Below are 12,748 nucleotides of genomic sequence, written 5' to 3' on the forward strand. Positions count from 1 at the left end.
TAAAAGAGTAAGAGAGAAATTTATTTTTAATATCAAGAACTTCATTTACACAAACTAAGTTGTCCATTAATATCTTCCATTTTAAATAAATTCACATTTATGCACCAAACCACGTAAAATAAGCTAGAAAATTGTCACAAGAATACTAGAAAAACAATTAGATTTGCTTCCATGCTAAAAATCACACTAAAGAGGCATGTGATATAAATGTCCAAAGTTATGTCCAATAGAACATTACAAAAGGACTTCCAACTTCGTAAAAACTAACAAAAGCCACACAAGAAAAAAGGAAAATCACTTAAAGCCATGTTTTCTCACAAAAATTTAAGCAGTTGGTAATGTCAAACTCACTAACACTGATTTGAAGCTTTGGCGTATGCTCAAAAAATGCATCCATTTTCAAAGTAGCCAGGCTCTTTTCCATCCTGTTTACTGATAACACTGCACCCACCTCAGTGTCTGGTGAGCTGAGCAATGCAACATGCGGACTGACACGTGCTCACTGCACAGCGAGATAGTGTCACAAACGTGCCACGCTTTCCTTGGAAAAAATGTTAAAGGAATGCAATTCAGAAAACATGCTGAACCAAAGCTGAGAGACATCTGCCTCTTGGCAATTGAGCAGATATAATGCAGTTGGTGGAATTGCATCCTGGAGCGAAGCACAACAACATTTGACACCAAAAGTGGAGTTCTCCTGCGTATTCTCAGGTAACAGGGTCTACGCTAGCAGCTCTGAAGGCATGGGCTCTCTAACCTATGGCACGTCTGAAGCCAAATGCTGGGTTTGTATTCTTTCCCTTAAGGCTGTATGTTAACTGAGGCTCACAAATATATCTTCCCTTGGTTTTGAGGGGAAGATACGGAGGCAAAAAAACTAGACCTTCCCTCCACTCCACTTGATTTTGTAATTAATTTCACTGCTGCGTCTTACTAAGCCCGAGAGAGCAAGCAATGGTGCACATTTTGAAACTCAAACTTTTCCAGCCAAAATGACCATCTGAAATCAGCAGCTGTGATAGGTTCAGTTTCTGTATGAATAACCAGGTGGCTCTTCCTGCCCTCCTTAACTCTGCTGCCTAACGGGTGTAGGGCAATGCCAGACTGTACCAGTGAAGGAGAAACAACTTTTTGTGACAGTAAGTGATTTTAATTCTGTTAGGAAATAGATCATGTACCAACACTCCTGAGCAAGGGGCACCTGGTATGGATGGTAGACAGCTGGTATATGGGCTACTGCTGGCAGTTGAATGCTTTGCACAGCTCTAGGTCCATCTGTCTGATGTGGCACTGAGAGGGAAGCCAGAAACCAACGGATAGAAAAGCGTAAACCAAAATAAATAAGAAATGGAGACTGGGAGATTGTTAGGAGGGAAGTCGTATGTAGCTGAAAACTATTTTAGTCACTTAACACAGAATTTAGTGCATTATAGCTAGTGACTTGCATGTGGTTTTGATGATGTACAAAGTACCTGGTGATAAAATGGCCCATCTAAAATAGAAATAGGGAGAGGAAACATTTCTCCAACACAAGGACAGGATAGCAATTTTCCAAAGCTGACAAAACCTTGTTGCACAAGTTGTGTGGTGAGGGAGAGCTGAAAATCACTGTCTGGGCAAGTCTCTGAAGAGAGGCATTTGGGGCTCAGGAGGGGCTGCTTTTTAACACTGAAGCTCTTCTTCACTTTCAGGGAGGCGGGTGCCAGCAAGGGAGCTCTGAGCACTGGCATGGGCTGTAGAGCTGAGAACTTCTTCAAAACTGCCTCCTGTGTGGCTTGTCCCACCAACCTTGGTCTGAAAAAAGGCAAAGACACAACAGCAAGTTCCTCTGCTCACATTGAAGCAAGTCCCATTTCCATTCCACCCCATGGCCATGGAGGGCAGGGAACTGTTCAGGCAGAGAACACATAGGGATGGGTTTTTCCTAAGAACAGCAGCTATAAAACCAGTCAAATAAAGCAGCTTCTTTACTCCACAATTTCTAAACTAGGCTGCCATCATAGAATCTGCCAGTGGCATGTCTCATATGCTTAAAGGAACCAGTCCCTAAGTAGATGTCAGGTAGGATCCTGGACCCCAGCAGTAAACCCAATGTGGTTGTTTACCTGAGTAGCTCACACTGGTTTCACTGTTTTTTCCAGTTCTAGGCAGGCTGGATTAGAGATGGATATTAAAATGAACTGGTTAATTTGCAGAGTAAAGGCCTACATGCCAGCAATGGCAACACAGCTGCTCGCAAAAATACATAAACCATACTGGGATTTTGGACAGCAGAAGGAATGTAACAACCAAAGGACAAACCCATCAGCTTGAATCCCTTCAGGCATTTGTAGCTACCTAGATACTGGTATATAAAACAGCCAGCAGCATTTTCATGGGGGAAGGCAAGGAATAGATACCAAAATACATGACTGATATATATCCAATGTGCTTGCATACTTCCAGAATGCTTCAGGTCACTGAATTTGTAATAAGTATTAAAAATAAAAATCAGTTAAGACTAAATCTCTGAAAAAGAATTTTCCTAACAAAGATGGAGCTGCATCTAAAGATTTGGAAATGATCAAGACTAAGTGATGAAGAGACAAAGCTGTCGTGACTAGGCTGTCTTCGTAAGAGAACATTCTTTTGTGGCTCTGCTTGCTGATATGTCCACTCCAAGTTGATTCAAGCCTGAAAATAGGACAAAACTTTTTACTCCATCCTAGAATTGCAGCAGAACTCAAAGACAAGCTGACATTTTTTCAGCCTTTCAGCCACTGAATGCTTAGGAAGATTATTTTAATTAAATGAACTTTGTGTTCTAAGTTTCCAAAGGGTTAATCCTATGTAATCCTGTTTCTTTAGCTAGCACAGCAGCTCACCTAGCTTGAAAGTCCAATAAAACATTTAATTCATCAGAGTTCAGATTTTCAGAAAAGTTGAAAAGAATGAGGCACCCTGGTCCTGTTTGATTACCAGGGGAAAATTAACTAGTATACTCTCCCAAGAAAGTTGCAACTAAAGTTCAAACTCCAAGAGCAAATAAAATCTAATTTGAAATTTGACTTCTAAATATTACAAAATCTGAACATTGGTTTTGGCTGACTGCAGAACATTGTAGGATCACTGAAGATTTGTAGCTAATATGGGGGCTGAGTGGAAGATGATAAGACTACTGTTGTTCTTTTTCAGGGGCCTCTCTGGGTAGTTCTCCATGTTTTGAGACCACAACAAAATCCTAGAATTGAAGGGTAACTCCATGATTTCTCCCCCCATCCCCTGGTCTTCCTGATCTTGGAAGCCTTGGAACAGAGGCAGGAAAAAGGAGGAGCAATGCTGAGACATTCCCATTTGTCCACAGTCTACACCGGATCCATGACTCCGTTTACACAAGAAAATGAAAGAAAGAGAATACAAAAAGAAAATATTTCAGAAAATGTCAGTGAGTTTGCCAATAAAGATGGACACCGAAGGTTTCATGAGAGGTGGAGGATTATTTCAGACTCAAAACTTACTCTATTATCCTGCTTAATTACAGATTTCTTAAAGGATGATCTAAGAGCACTCTGAACACAACAGGCTCAGCTGGCATGACAAATACTCTCCTCTAGAACACCTTTGCTTAATCAACAAAATAAGATCAGGCTCCTCAAGCAGATCACTGAGAGGAAATGGTCTTCAGAGCTGTGCAGTTTGAATTACCCTTTTCTATTTCTGAATGACACACCGAGGTGAGTGGGAACAGACACTCCTTACCACCACTATTTTTGGTATTTCTGAGACCACTTGCTAACTCTGGCAGGCAGCAGAAATAATTTCGTAGCAACAAACCAAAGAAAGACAATTTCTTTGCATATTGCCTTCATTTTCCATTAGAGCTCTTGCAATACCATGAAATTCTTGATAGAACAAATTCAATCAGTCTCCTGCACAAATTATAGGGACAACTAAGCTGTCACACTTTAACACACACAGCCATGCAAGTCTGTCCCTAACCTTTACCTTAAGGCTTGTGACAGTGGTTTCAACCTTCTCCTCAAACGATTTGAAAGTTGGAGAATTCCTAGGAGAAAAGAAAAAGGTGAAGGGAGGAAAACGAGTCAGTTGCCAACATCATGGGATAATGCCACTGTTTGATCAGTTCTTACCAGGCAACACTGCCAGGGCAGAATGAAGGCTGGCTGGCAGCACAGGGCTATGAACACTCACTTGTGCTCTGTCAGTCAAATCCAATTATGGTAATCGGATGAGTATTTTTTAGCTACAAATTTTCAAAAGCAGAACCTGCCTAGTAATTGAAACCAAATGATAACTGGCCTGCCTAATCTATGATACATTTGTCATGTTCTCAGAAGAACAACCAGACAATGCTGCCTGTAATGCTGCTTTTCTATGGCTTTATCCATTTGTATTGTTGCTGTAAAAAAATAAACATTTTTTTCAGCTGATAAGCAAGTTCATAACCTACATTAGTAAAAAGATGCCAAGTTTAATGTCCTAAGGCTGGGAAGAAGGAGATTAGAACTACATGGGAAGTGGGTCTCAAATGCCTTTGAGGAATCCTGACCCCCTATTCTGTGATTTTGTGACTGCTGCTTTTAAAGATAGACTTTAGATAGACTGTGTTCCTAAGGTGCCTCTCTGACTAAGCTAAGCTTTTCTCTGTGTTCACCCAGCACAAAGGAGACTTGGACAAGTCTACAGTGGGTAAAGGGGACCTTCTTCTGGTTCTCCGCTCCTTGCTTGACACCTGAGAGCTCATTTACAGCATACATTGTGCTTTGTAATTAGCAAAGACTCTGAAGCTCAGGCACTGTTGTCCAGCACAGTTCCTGGTTCTGCAAATAAATTTATATCATGTCCCTCATCAGGCTAAATTAAAATTAAATTTTTTCTCCGTTAAAATTACCCACATTTAAGGGAAGGGCAAACAGAAGCCAGCTGGGAAAATAATGCAAATTTCGTTTCTGTTATTTAGATGACAAATTTTTTCATAGGGCAAGAAGGGTCAAAAGGAGAGAGAAACTGAGTTTTATAACTTATATTTGACCCACAGGTCATATCGGTGAATGCTTGCCTTAAACTACCCACCTGCTGAAGTTGAATTAATTAGTATCCATCATATAGTTGGGAGGTTTTTTTGCCCGCATGCTTGGCACAGAGTGGGGATGCTCTAAATACACAGAGTGTATTTAGAGGCCAAGGGAGTAAAAAGAAAGCTGGATACTAATTTTATTGAAAACAGTCAGAGCTTTATTTGAACAGACGTCAATATTTGGCTGCAGTCAAGTAAAGCGTGATTATAGCCATTAAAAATATGAAAGCACTCATGTAAAATCCCTCTGTAGGAGCGTGATCCAAAGCCTGTTGGAGTGGAAAGCATCTCTGACGTTAATGGGCTTTGGATGATGTTCTAGAGACAGCAAAACAACTGAATTTCAGCTTCAGTAATACAAACCTGATAACAATCAGCTACCCAAATACATCTCAGAACTGCTTCATTTCCTCAAAGGCTTGTACAAGAGATTAAACAGTTAATACAATTAAAATGGAAAAAACCCACAGCTAGCCTGTCCTGCAGCCCTCATCTACATGAATAACCTTAATTGATTGAAGTGAGACTACACATCCAACTAAAAACTGCAGGATCAGGATCAAAGTATGCAAATCCTCCCTCATTACTCGGTTGAACATCACCATAGCACATAGAATGTGGGTAGCACATTACCTCATTGCAGGCATGCTTATGGAATGGCGAATAGAGTAGCTGTGGGATGAAAGCAAAACATAAGAGAAAAAAGCTGTAAAATCCAATTTCCAATATGATTATAGTGTATTTTTTTAACTTAGCTTTAAATATACATACACATATTTTCCAGATTGTTGGTATTCTTCCTCTCCTGATGGCAAGGGATGTCAAACTCCAGCTTACTCTCAGTACTAAAGATCTTACTACCACATTCTCAGGTCAACTGACCAGCAATGGGGCTCAAAAGAATGATGTAAAATAGCTCCTGACAAAATCTATTTAAATGGTACAGCCCCCTGTTATCTACAGAGACACATGAGAGGGGCACAGAGAGCCACCTCTCTGTCCTGCAGCGACACAGTACGAGCTCTGTGTTAAGCAGGAGGGATATTTCAGGTTTGTGCACATCAGCAGAGCTGGTTCAGCTGACTCCCAATCTCAAAAGGCTCCTGCACAACTGGCTACGTAAACAAGAGGTTTCTTTAACCAGAAAGGCAGCACTCACTCATCCACACCTCTCCAGGACATTTCCCCTCCTCCTTCACTCCTCAACTTTCCCAAAGGTAGGGAGCTATTTTCCACAGCTCTCGTCCAGCTCTCCTTGTGACACCTCCCTTCTCAGACTTTCCAGCAGCAGAAGTACTGGAAGGTTGCAAGCAGAGGATGGCGCCTCTGCATTACTCAAATCACGCTGCACACCTTTAGACCTACTGATGCCACCCACTCTGACTGCTTGACTTACATGAGCCAAATTTTCCAACCTGAGCCACCAACTCTGCTTTCAGAGCATCACCTGTTCCCTGCTCCTGGGAAGCATCAAACCTGATCCAAATAAGAATCTTAATTTGAAGTTTAAGAACTTTCCATAAGCACGTTTAGATCTGAGCGCTTTACTTAAAGTGTGTGCTGCAAGAGCGTGTCTTTTTCCAAAAATCCCTGCACTGCTACTTTCAGTGTTGACTGACAGCTGCAGCCTGGTCTGACAGAGAACAGGGAGAGCTTTACTATAAGGGTCACCAACACTTGGCTGCAAGCAAAGCATGATTAAAGCATTAAAAAAATAAAGCTCTCATACAAACAGCACGTGTGTTTGTTTTAAATTATACAAAATCAGAGCAGCACTGAGTCTATACACAGATTTTTTTTCCCCCCAGATTAAAGATTCAGAAATGGGGTGGGGAAGGGATAGAAGAGCTATTTGGCAAGGTGGAACATGAATTCTAATACAAACTGTTTCCTGATGTGTATATTTTAAGGCTTCTGCTAAGATCAGATAGACAAGAACTGACAGCAGACAATGCAAATATTTCATGTTCAATTTTTCACATAATTTTTAAGACTTATGAAAGATTAGCCCAAACATTTCACAAATGCAGCAAATCTTTAACAATGCTTGTTAAATTAAGCAAGCATCCTTGCCATTTTAGTCTTGTAGCACACAACAAATAGGCAAACATAGAGTTTGGAAGTATTTGAGCATAGACTGCTCCTCTTCTAATAGCAAAACATTCCAAATATAAAGGTTTAAGTCAGAAGATTAAGTTCACACAGCTGAGAGATGGCACATGACAGACAATCCAAATATTAAGTGCACATTTTTTGAGTTCATATTCTAATTTCTCTAAAGAGGTAAGAATGCAAGTTATAGAAACAGTGCAAATATCTTCTGTTAGTACAAGCCTAAAAAAAGACATACATGTCTGTGATGGTGATCACTGCAGAGAAGAGATCCTTCATGACAGAGGTGGGTAAATATTACATTTTAGTTTCATGTCAGAGTGAGTTAAGAAGGTCAACCTGTGCTGTACTTTGAAGTTTACTCAATGAAGTAAGAGTCCTTGTTAGCATAACTTAGCTGAATGGAAAAAATGCTCTTGAGCTTTTCCATGCACTGAAGATACTGCAAGGCCAGAGGGACTGGCAGGGCATTCAGGGCTGTTCAGCCTCTCTTCAGGGTGAACTGATGTAAAGCCAGACTGCTTATGGAATCTTTGAGCAGATATAAAATTGTTTTCTAATTCATCATATATTCAACTGCTTTACAGAATCAATAAACTCAAACTCTAAATATAAAGAACTCTTTTATCATCTTCAGAACTTGGAAATTTCCCCAGGACTCAAGGCTTTTAAAGAATCATGACCAAGATACTTTTGCTCTATTGAAGAGGAGGTAATTAAATACTTCATATAATCTTTACAAAACTCAGCTGAAAAGAATTTTTACTCTTTGTTGCTCATGTTCAACCCTCTGACAAAAAATATGGTTGAGAGAATGGGATTACATATCAGTAGGTTTTCCCAAGACCAATGTCTTTTGAATGCATTCATTATTTGAATTTGAGACTAATCTACTCAAGGCAAACACTTAGTCCAATCTTTCTCTTTCTACACTTACCACGCTGTAAAAATGAGGCATAACAGTTCAAGTACCATATGCTTTTATTCTATATAATGATACTGAAAGGGAAGAGGTTACTGCATTACAGCCCATAAAACAAATCCTGTCAAACACAGAGGCAGTATTCAAGGAGAGTAATGTGTCTTACCCAATTGAATGCGATCTGTGGTGGATGCACAAGGAAAGAAAAGCAAGAGTTAAAAGTATTAGGCAAAAGCAATAAAATTAGACATATATATCTGTAGCATGTCAAACTACCCAAGGAGAAAAATAAAACAATTTGCATTTAAATCTTGATGCTGGGATTCACAGTAGAATGTGGATCAATTCATATCCCTCCAAAGCAAAAATTTTCACAAAGTCCTTCACTATGCAGTCACCTATACTGTATGCATAGAAGTACAGAAGTTCTGTCTAGTAAATTTTGTGTTCTCTTCATTAGATCATATTTAAACAATGCTAACTGGTTTCCTTCCTCATAGCCTCCCTTGGTATCATTAAAAAAAAAGCATAGGTGAACTGGAATTGTACATGTACATAAGAGCAAATGTCCTGTTTTCCCCTCTGGATTCCTTAATCATCTCTCAGTAAAGAAAGGTATGGAAAAAATAAGGAGTTTTTAATTCCTACAATGACATTTTCTAAAATACCTGTTCCTTGTTGAAAACAATACTTGAAACACTTTGATACTGTGTTGGAACTCACAAGAAACTTAATTAAGGCAGAACTGGGAGAGACACACTAATATACAATATTCAAAGGATGTCATTAATGTTCCGAAGTCGAGAAATGATGAGGCAGACAAGCCTCTCCTTCATCTGTGTTACTGATGTAGTCTTTAATTACAGACCACTTCAAGGGAACACCTGCCTCATGCCAGATAGATGGTGCACACTTAATGAACATCTCTTCAAATACTTATTTTTCACATCCTTTCTCAATGTGTGGGGTGATGCATTATTTACTGTGCAATGTTCAAACTTTGCTCCAAAGAAAAGCATTGATTTCTTCAGGTTTATTTACAGGGTTACAGACATCATCATGTATAAGGGTGCTTCTCAAACATTCATGGGTTTATCTTCACAAAACACATTTCTGCTTAGACCTGTTTAAGTGATACTGTTGCCCTCCTCTTACTGCCTGCTGGCTCCCAGAAACAGCCATCCCCTTCTCCATGCCAATACAGATACTTGCACAGACATATGATAAGGAAATCTCTTACTGCAGACCTCTAAAAACCAGCACAAATGAAGGGGTAAATGTCTGTGGAAGTAAGAGGAAACAACTGCCTCATCCATCAGCAAAAGAAATGCTTATGAAATTACGTTCTGAAGCAAGGTAGTATTGCTATGTCCTTTATAGGGGCATCAAAGACAGAAAGGTTTGAGAAGGGTAGTTTCAGGCATGACATCTACAGCATCTGAAGGAATTCAGATCCGACAACAGTTCTGAGTGCCCAGAACGTCCCTAGATCACAGAAATCCTAAAAGGCTGTGCAAAAACTCCATCATCACCACAAAAAACAATGACAAAAAACCAAAACACACAACAACAAAGGCACAGCAAAAATCAACTCCCAAAGTGGTAAAGCAGATTAATCATACCTGAACGATCCCCCAAAAGATTTTGGCTCAACCTGCTTCTAGAAACTTTAAATAAGAGAGATTTCATAGCCTTCAGATATAACCCCTGTTCAGCTGCACCCATAAGCCACCAGGCTAGACTTGCTAGCCCTTCTCTGCAAAGCTGCCTGGTCAGTGCGCCCCATCTCTGCTTTTGAATTTTTTTTCCATTTGTCAGTAAAGCGTGTTACACTTTCCTACACTGAATTTTATAATTTAAAATAATGTGAAATTCTAATATTGGTGCCTAAAGTGATTACATACCTTGCCACTGTAGTCCTATGGGAATTCAAAGTGACACCATCCTGACACCTTCATCTAACCCAGCAATGAAAATGCTGATGAGTAACAGACTCAGGACAGATGCCTGCAAAATCCTGCATTATGGTCAGCTACTGAGACCTATTCTTTGGATATAATTTTCAGTTCCCTATGCTCTCTTCCTGCTAAAACATAACACCTAAGCTGTATTTCTCCAGTTCTGCAGAAACAGTACAGACAGCCTTATCAAAGTCAAGCTCTATCACATCTACCTCTCATCTATCCTCTATGACAGGTGCCGTCAGTTCAAGATAATTGTTCTTGACAAACCCTTTTATGTTTTTGCCATCATGCTATCTTCTAGAAGCTTAGAAAATAACAGGTTAATGCATTCCTCCAGTATCTGCTTTGTAGTTCCCAGAACTTCTCTTGCCCCTCTGGGGGCAGATGAACTTTGCCTTTCTCCACCCCTCTGGTGCCTCCTCTATACCTTCTGTGCTGATCTCTGAGGGGCACATTCAACTGCCACACTCATGCCCCCAGGCTCTCTCTTCCTGCCGTCTTTTGTGTCTTTCCACGTGTGCCTTCCAATCCCTGGCAGGAATGAGGCATTATATTACCTTCATTCATCTTGAGAGCTGGCTCATCCCAGGCACTGAATTTGAAAGGGGTCTGTGTGATCATGTAATTAAAGAAAACGTACCAGACAGCTGAATGAAGGAGCTATACAAAATGTAACTGCTGACATCCTAATTTGCATGCATGCCTTTGTTAGCTTAATCTTTAAATACGTTTACTTCAGTAGCAGCAATGTATGTGGTAGCGTGCATATAGAGCGTAGTGTAAGTAGTTTACTTTTTCTTTCTTTCCTCTTTTTTTTGATTTTTAAGCAACCCAAAACCCAGAAAGTCTCTCACTTGGTATCACAACTTGTTTCTAAAAAGGTCATCAGCAGGGATGAAACATAGATCCGTATAGACAGCTGCAGAAGCAGGGATGAAACAGATCCATATAGACAGCTAAAGAATAGTCCAGCACTATAGCATGAGCATGAAAAGATCCAAACTTTAGCAGAAAGCAAAGGAGAAAGGGATAAAGATCCTCAACTTTATCCCTTCTGTGCTCTTCTTAGCAAGAGCCAGGTTAAAATGTCAGTGCAATCTCTTATACTGGGAGATCTGAGCCTCTGATCACTGCCCTGTGAGTGACCTGGGACTATCCCGTTCCCCTTCACCTTCCATACCAGAGAAATATTAAAGGAGACAATATGAGCTGGAGATGTAGGAGCAAAAAAAAAATCTTGCTGGCATATAATTAATCACAAGACCTATTAATGAAGAATCTATTATCTTAGCTATACTGCTAGTGTCTGGTTTGTATTCTAAAGCAAAAGTATCTGTACACTGTACACTGGTTTTATATGCATTTCTGGTATTTCTAGAAACACGATATTAAATAGGATGCATTATGACTGTAAAGAGACCTTACAGGCACTATCAATTAATACAAAATTCAGAAAATGTAAAATGCTATTGATTATTCATGCACAAAATGAATTAGAGAGTTGTGACACTGGGAGGATGGGGTGGGGATAAAAGAGAAGCATAGCAGCTGCACGAAAAGCACTTGGTCCCCAAAGGGTGGCACGTCTCTTCTTTCAAACATGCAGAATTTTGTCATTTTTCGTTCTTATAGATTTTATCTTCTTGAATGCTAACACAGCAAAACAGCACATTCGGGGGAGTCTATCTGGCCTACTGTTGTTATATGATATTTTAGTAATATTTTTAGAGATAAAACAAGATGAAAATTAAGACCCAGCAACTTCAGAACAGAAAAATGTGTTGCACATAGTGCTCTGTACAGTGGACATAACAGGCAAAGTAGAAAACAGAATTTTGTTTCATAAAGAAGAAAGCCTTCAGTATTTAGTCACTCTGACTACAAACCCTTTCAAAATCACCATCACCACAGGCAGGCAGTAAGGCTGCTGAACACACTGGGAATTATGATGACATCTGGATTTTAGAAATCAGCTTCAAGTTTTTGCTCTGAATGAAAGCAGAACAGGGATTTGCATCTGGATGTCATTGGTGACTATAAACCTTAATGCCTAACCAAGAGAATTAAGCCAGAGTCTAATGTTTGTTTAAAAGGGCATTATGGGAGGGGGTGGTGATAATCCATACACTAGATCACTGAAATAAAATTATTTGGATTAGCAAAAAAAGCAAGCCAACAATGACACAGAAAATTCTTGCCTCTTTACAGTTTACTTCCCCAAACACAACTGGGATTGGAAAGGGAGGGGGAAGATTTTTAAAACCTGGTTATTTAAGTGATAAGGTTTGTAATGTGACCCCACACAGAACTGCACCTGCCCAAGCTGAGCCAAGAATTTAGGCCAGCTTTGTTGCTCAGGGAAGCATATTGACCATCACTCCAGATTTAGGATGTGCAGCAGATGCAGAAGGCCCAAGTCACGCCACGCTCTCTCTAACTATGGGAGCCTGGCTAGACCGCTTACTGCTTCATCATTAAGCATCAAAAAACCTCTCCTAACTGAGAACTTAAATGAAAACAGCAAGTATCCACAAAAAAGGCAGCACTGGTAGTTCATATTTTCCTGAAAAATTCCCAACCAGATTCAAGGTAATAATTTCAATCAAAGAAAGCTACTAGAAACCAGATTTTTGATTAATCAAAATGCTTATGGACTCAGCCTCTGCTCTGAGC

At 39.9% G+C, this 12,748-nt stretch overlaps 1 protein-coding gene across 5 annotated transcripts in view; it reads right to left on the bottom strand.

Annotated features, from left to right (window-relative positions):
• The window catches only part of TPD52L1 (TPD52 like 1), a 49,202-nt gene continuing 36,454 nt past the window's right edge, over positions 1 to 12,748 (bottom strand). For 4 of the 5 annotated variants that reach the window (XM_069010847.1, XM_069010850.1, XM_069010848.1 and 1 more), the window contains exons 5-8: positions 8,278 to 8,292; positions 5,711 to 5,749; positions 3,985 to 4,045; positions 1 to 1,794 (exon numbers count right to left, since the gene is read on the bottom strand). In XM_069010847.1, the coding sequence (XP_068866948.1) occupies positions 1,663 to 1,794; positions 3,985 to 4,045; positions 5,711 to 5,749; positions 8,278 to 8,292 (247 nt within the window). In that variant the 3' untranslated portion in view covers positions 1 to 1,662. The remainder of the gene's footprint in view (positions 1,795 to 3,984; positions 4,046 to 5,710; positions 5,750 to 8,277; positions 8,293 to 12,748) is intronic. The other variant, XM_069010849.1, reaches the window with a different exon arrangement.

The sequence above is a fragment of the Aphelocoma coerulescens genome, chromosome 3 (genome assembly GCF_041296385.1).
Source record: "Aphelocoma coerulescens isolate FSJ_1873_10779 chromosome 3, UR_Acoe_1.0, whole genome shotgun sequence".
NCBI classification, from domain to species: domain Eukaryota; kingdom Metazoa; phylum Chordata; class Aves; order Passeriformes; family Corvidae; genus Aphelocoma; species Aphelocoma coerulescens.